The sequence below is a fragment of the Pongo abelii genome, chromosome 18 (assembly GCF_028885655.2).
Source record: "Pongo abelii isolate AG06213 chromosome 18, NHGRI_mPonAbe1-v2.0_pri, whole genome shotgun sequence".
Lineage (NCBI taxonomy): Eukaryota > Metazoa > Chordata > Mammalia > Primates > Hominidae > Pongo > Pongo abelii.
In genome coordinates this window covers 31,203,567-31,210,016 of record NC_072003.2, presented here as the reverse complement: position 1 = coordinate 31,210,016, position 6,450 = coordinate 31,203,567, and the positions used below count along the sequence as shown (strand labels likewise).

At 58.2% G+C, this 6,450-nt stretch overlaps 1 protein-coding gene across 2 annotated transcripts in view; it reads left to right on the top strand.

Annotated features, from left to right (window-relative positions):
• Positions 1-465: 465 nt before the first annotated feature.
• GSG1L (GSG1 like) overlaps positions 466-6,450 on the top strand; it is a 272,892-nt gene continuing 266,907 nt past the window's right edge. Inside the window, exon 1 of one of the 2 annotated variants that reach the window (XM_024233794.3) lies at positions 466-884. In XM_024233794.3, the coding sequence (XP_024089562.1) occupies positions 542-884 (343 nt within the window). In that variant the 5' untranslated portion in view covers positions 466-541. The remainder of the gene's footprint in view (positions 885-6,450) is intronic. The other variant, XM_002826267.6, reaches the window with a different exon arrangement.

Here is a 6,450-nt window from a genome sequence, read left to right as displayed (position 1 = left end):
TGTTGCCCCACGTCTGCCGTGGGGATCTTTTCTCAGGAGCGCCTTGCCTGGGATTCTCCTTGCGTCTCAGACCCTCACCCTGGCTCGGGTTTCTTTCACGGGCGTCCCTCCACTCCCAGGCCCCCGCCCGCGCCCGGCGTGGGGCGCCCCCTCTCCCCGTGCGGGCGGGCGCCGGAACAGTGTCGCGGGCCGCCTGCAGGTGTCTCCCCACGGAGGGGCGCGCGTCCCTGCGCCGTAGCCGCTGCCAGGCGCCAGCGGCTCCTAGCCGAGGTGCACTCGCGCTCCGGGCTCCGGGCGCGCCGGAGCCGCTCCTCCACCGCCGCCCGCCCCGCCCGCCCGCCCGCCCAGCACGCCCCCCGCGCCGCGCCCCCACCCCAGGGTTGGGGGGGGGCATGGGCCCGCGCCGCGTCCGCCGCCGCCGATCGCAGGCACCCGAGCCCCGGGGCGCGGCGGGCAGCGGCCGCTGACGCGGGGCGCCAGCTGCCAACTTCGCGCGCGGAGCTCCCCGGCGGTGCAGTCCCGTCCCGGCGGCGCGGGCGGCATGAAGACTAGCCGCCGCGGCCGAGCGCTCCTGGCCGTGGCCCTGAACCTGCTGGCGCTGCTGTTCGCCACCACCGCTTTCCTCACCACGCACTGGTGCCAGGGCACGCAGCGGGTCCCCAAGCCGGGCTGCGGCCAGGGCGGGCGCGCCAACTGCCCCAACTCGGGCGCCAACGCCACGGCCAACGGCACCGCCGCCCCCGCCGCCGCCGCCGCCACCGCCTCGGGGAACGGCCCCCCTGGCGGCGCGCTCTACAGCTGGGAGACCGGCGACGACCGCTTCCTCTTCAGGAATTTCCACACCGGCATCTGGTACTCGTGCGAGGAGGAGCTCAGCGGGCTTGGTGAGTGCGCGCGGGCGGCGGCCAGCTCGGCTCCGGCTCCCCCGGGGCGGCGCGGCCACCGAGGCCCGAGCCCTGGACCTGCTCGCCCTCCTCCCGCCGCCTGGGCCCAGCTCCCAGCGCTCCGCCGGGCTAGGGGCGACGTTCCGGGGCAGGGGGCGCGCGCCGTTCCGGGGCCGGGGACCAGCACGGGGGGACGTGCGGGACGCCTCGCCGTGGAGAGGTGCAAGGCAGTGCTCCTACCCGCTGCGGACGCCCCGCGGCTTTGGGGACGCTCCCGCGCCCCGGGAAGGCGCCCACCCCAGCTGCCGGTCGGAGGGGCGCGCGCTGCTTTCCGCTCCTGAACTCATCTCCACGCTCGCCCCCTCCTCCTCTTCCTTTCGCGGGGCACTAGATGCCCCCACCCACCCCGGAACGCCCCTGGGGCCAGCCGCCCCTCCCGCCGCAGATCCACAGACCCGGGAGCCTTCCACCCCCATCGCCAACCCGCGCCGAACCTCCCAGACGGGAGTGGGGAGTGGGGGAGTCCCGCGGGCTCCCGGAAAGCCGCACCCGCCCAGAGGCACCCCAATTGCCAGACGCCAGGGAGCCCTCTGTATCCTGGCCCCTTCCTGGGAGAGGCAGGCTAGGGAACTGGGGACAGCTGGGCAAACTCTGGGTCGAGGAGTCCAGGAGGGCTTAGCTTAGCACAAGGCTCCCATTAGGTTCGGTGGGGGACTGACTTTTCAGAAGGCAGATCAAACTGTCCCCTTTGCCTGAACCCCCTGCTCTACCCTCCAGAGGCAGCCTGGGCTGGAGTGCGTGTTTTGGAGGCAGACAGCCGGGCTGTGGCAGGGCCCAGGGGACAGCTGCCCGACAGCTGGTTGTGCCACACAGCAGGTAGAGCTGGCCCGAAACACGTGGTGTCTCCGAGCGGGTGTCCAGGCGTGGACACCCTCCTGAATGAATTGACCTCTTTCTCCAAGGTTAAAACTCCTCCCTGCATGCCTGGCTCCTCAGTGTGGACACCACACGTATGTGTGTGCTCAAGGGTGGGTGAGAGCAGACCTCCACCCTTAGTTTGCCCTAAATAAGCCAGTGGCCTAAGTTGTTTAGAGGGCAGAGGGAGGAAGCTGTGAAGCAGTGAAAAGCTCCAGGCCTTTGCACAGGCTGCATCCTCTGTCTGGAATGCCCTTCCCCGCCCCACCTCCTTCCTCAGGGGCTGTTTTGACTGGGACTCTCCCACCTGCCTTCCAAGTCAGGATACTGAGAAGGGACAACATTGTGAGCTCCCCGTTGGAGGGAGGGTCTCCATCTTTGGATCTCACCACTGCGTTTATCTCCCTGCCACACTTGGCACTGCCTGACATTTTCTGGGACCTGTTTTTGGTCACTAGCTTATAGTCCCCTCTCCCCATAGGATGTCACTCTGTGAGGGCCAGCATGGTTGGTCTCGTTCACTGCTGCCTCCGAGTAATGTCTAGCGCACAGTAGGTCTTCAATAAACATTTGCTGGGTGCATACTGGATGGGGTTGGGATGATGAACTGGAGGTTTCCTGCGGTGCTGCCTCCTCTGTCTCGCTTCTGGGGGTGCGTGACCAAACTTTTCTGTGACTTGAGCCAGGCTGGCCGTTTGTCAGAGATACATGGTGTTTGAATAGGGACCTGCCCCTGATTGGTTTCATCCCATCAGACCCACTTCTGGTTTACACTCAAGACTCAAATGTTTACTGTGGGATGCAATTAAATTTATTAACTTCAAAAGGCATCTTGGCCAAAATTCCCTGCCTTCCGCACAGCCCAACCCTAATCTCTCACATGGAGGCCTCATAACACCTTGTTGTCAGGAACATCTTCGTCCTTAGAGGTAGACATCTTGCTACTGTACATCTTTCTCCAAGTTCAAGAAGGTGTTTCCAAGGCTCAGGAGACCCAGCCCTGGGGAGATACCACCTCTGCCTCCCTTCCTCTGTGCACACACCTGAAAATACAATGATGCATCTCTGGCACCGGAGTGGTCCTGTCTCTACCTCTGTGGAGTGTCCTGGTCCAAGCTGGTCAGCTGAGCCTCTTAATTGTTTGGAGTCTCTCTTGGCTGCTCCCTGAAGGTCACGGTCCCAGTACTTGCTACAATTATTTCCCTGTAGTTCTTTCAGGGCTTGACTTGGGATATTTAAGTATTTTAAAAAATTATTAATTGAAAATTATTTAAAAAACAATGTTGGCTAACATTTATTGAGACTTTAGCGTGCACCAAGTCCTCCTGAAACTTCTCATCTCCTGAATCTTGTTGAATCCTGGCCGCCACCTTTGAGGTAGACACTTCTAGGGCACTTGCTTTTTCAGATGAGAAACTTAGGCTTACAGGGGATTCTGGCAAGGGAGCTGGAATTATCTTCTCGGGAACAGAAAGAAATCAGAGTGAAGGGATCGGGGAAGAGAATAGTACAGTTGAGGGGTCAGGAAAGGTGGCATTTTGGGGGGCTCAGTTAAGACCCTCACTCCCAATACTCAGAAATGCGGATGATTAATTTGTTGGGTAAATAAAAGAAACCCCCAGTTTCCTCTTGGCCACTGTGGGCTGGAGATCATCTCTCCCCCCAAATCACAATTTTCCTCTCTGAGAGCTTGGAAAATAGTTATCAGCTTGTCAGTGCTGGTGAGAAATTTGGGAATCGGAGCCAGCTGGGATGGTTTCTGCAGCTGATCCTACAGTGCCAGAATCCTGCCTTGTCCACCACCGTGGTCCTGAAAGGGTGATAGCAGGTACCTGGCCTCAAACTTTTGTTGCCATGACAACCTTTCCTCTGGGTTCTGTGACTATTTTATTTTTTTACTCAAAGAGGAAAAAAACATCCCAATAGCCCCCTGAACAAAATCTCGCCTCCCCAACCCCCATACATCAAGGCTAAACTTCCCTCCCTTCCATCAAACTACAGCAAAGCTTTCTTTCCTTCTGTGTGTTTCACGTGCACCCAAATGCAAACACCAACCAGGAGATCCTCACCGCTCCATGAGAAGGAGCTGCTAAATGTTCCCTCCACTCCAACGCCTGTTCGCCTGTTCGGCCATTCCTTTCTAGGCTCAGAAAAACCTCTCCCCACTCGGGCAGCCACAGGGAAATGTAATAAGCCCTTTTTCCCACACTAAAAATCTACAGCGTTCACAAAGAAAACTGCAGCCTGCCCTAAACAGACACACTTTCACCAGACCCTGCACAAAGAAACCTTTTCTCCTTGCTCCAAGAAGAGCACCCGCGTCCTTCCACAAATAGAAAGGGAAGCGTGGCCTCGACACAGAGTCACCCCAAGCCCTTCACACAAATTGGATTTCTCTTCTGGTTGAGACGCTGGGGAGGGGTTTGGTGGGGAGCAGAAGCAAGCATCGTTCTGGTCGGTGTGGTGGGGGTGGCTGAGGAGAGGCCTGGAGGAGGGGAGGACGAAGGTCTGGGTTAGGGGCGATGGTGGGGCAGGTGGGAGCTTGTGCCAGCTGGGAGCACAGGTGATGTCCACATGCATTGGACTTCATCCTGTATGCTTTTGAGCTGCACGAAAGGGGTGGCTTGGGAAGACTGGGGGGAGGTGGAGGGGTCTTGGGGAACTTGCCAGGCTGGCAGGAGGGAGGTGAGATTGGAGAGAGAAGAGAGAGACCAGTCCCAGGGCTGGGTGGTGATGGGGTGGGTGTGAAGCCAGAAGACCCATGCAGGACCCAGACGGGGAGCCAACACGCCCCACACCGCGGTGGCCCCTCCCACAGTCCCAGAGACGTTGGGGTAGGAAGGAGCATGTTTCCTTCAAACTCAAAAACTCTCTCCCCTGTAGAACTGGTGGAAGTTCAAGGGTGGGCTCTGCCTCTTACTGGCAGCGTGGTTTCAGGCAGGAACCTCCCAGGGCTACTGCGTAGGTGGGGATCAGAGCAGCTAGCACCCGCCGGAGATGCAAGGATTTGGTGAGGCAGGGCAGGGAGTGGGGAGCACCACCTCGGTGTTGCTGCCACCCTGGGCTGAGCCACCCACAGCCACCCGTGTCTCCCATGGACTTCTGCAGCCATCTCCTGCCTCTGCCATCACCCCCACTCCCCAGTTCATCCTGCACCCAGCATCCAAGTCATCGTTAGATGTGGGGCACAGCACCTCTGACTGCCCTCCTGTCACTCAGAGTCAAGTCTCCAGCCAGCCTTCCCTGTACCCATCTTGTCTTCCTTCATTTTGAACAGAGAACCCCAGCTCTTCTGCCCAGTCCCCTAAATTATGCTGCTACAGTGTCACAAGTATGAGGACCCCTGTGATGTCCCCAACCAGGAGGTTTTTGGTGCTTGGGTGTATGTTAGTGTCATATTCGATGTGTTTCATGTTGGGAGCATCTGTTGGGCAAAGATTTGCATGATGGAAGGCATTGCTCTAACTCCTTGACATGGGTTTTTTTTTTTTTTTTTGGTCTTGTTCTGTCGCTCAGACTGGAGTACAGTGTTGTGAGCACAGCTTACTGCAGCCTCCACCTCTTGGGCTCAGGCATCCTCCCGCCTTAGCCTCCCGAGTAGCTGGGACCACAGGTGTACGCCACCATACCCGGCTAATTTTTGTATTTTTTGTAGAGATGAGGTTTCACTATGTTGCTCAGGATGGTCTCAAATTCCTGGCCTCAAGCGATCTGCTTGCCTCGGCCTCCCAAAGTGCTGGGATTACAGGTGTGAGCCACCGTGGCTGGCCTGACAAGTATTACTTCCTTTTGTCTGCATAGTAGCCCTACGAGGTGGGTGCCCTGGTTGCTCTCATTTCCTAGATGAGTAAACAGAGGCACAGAGAGGTGAAGTGAGTTGCCCAAGGCACACAGCTAGTAAGCGGCAAAGCTGGATGTGCACCCAGGCGGAAGGCTCCGGAGCCTGGCTCTTGCCTGCTGTGCTGTGCTGCTCCTCAGTCTCCCCAGTCCAGCTCACTCAGGCTCCCTTTGTTCCTCCAACCAGGCTCGTTGGGCGGAGCACTGCATCTGGAGTCACGAGCCCCGGGTTTGGCTCCAGGCTTTGATGCCAACTTACTGAGTGGCTTCGGAGAAATCACACTCCCTCTCTTTCTGGACTTTTCTTTCCTTATGTGTAAAATGGAGGTTTTGTTGAGTGTTTTGTGTGGATGATGGAGGTGACAGAGCCCTGTCCCATGACCCATCACAGGGTTTGGGCCCAGATGGTCCAGGTTCTAGTCCTCATACTACTGCCAGCTGCTGTGTGGCCTTGGGTAGGAGTCTGCCCTCTCTGGGCCTCAGTTTCCTTGGCTGGGGCATGAGGATGATCCTATCTGCCCCACGATAGCATCTTTGGGGTTGATCCAGATAATGTGGTCCCAGCACTCCACTGGCCACAGCCAGCACTTGGTAAACGGGACTTGCTGCTATCTGACCCTTGAGTCTGAGGCTGTAGACAGGTGGCCCGTGCATCACATCTGAACTGTGTATCTGTTTTGTTTGGCCCTGCAGTGTTCCCAGTGTCTTTGAATAAGTTGCCAACATTTGAATATGGAGCCACTTCATAGAAACATCTGGATTTATGGCTTTTCTTGAAAACCTGGCAGATGGAGTCTGTACTCCCAATGGGAGT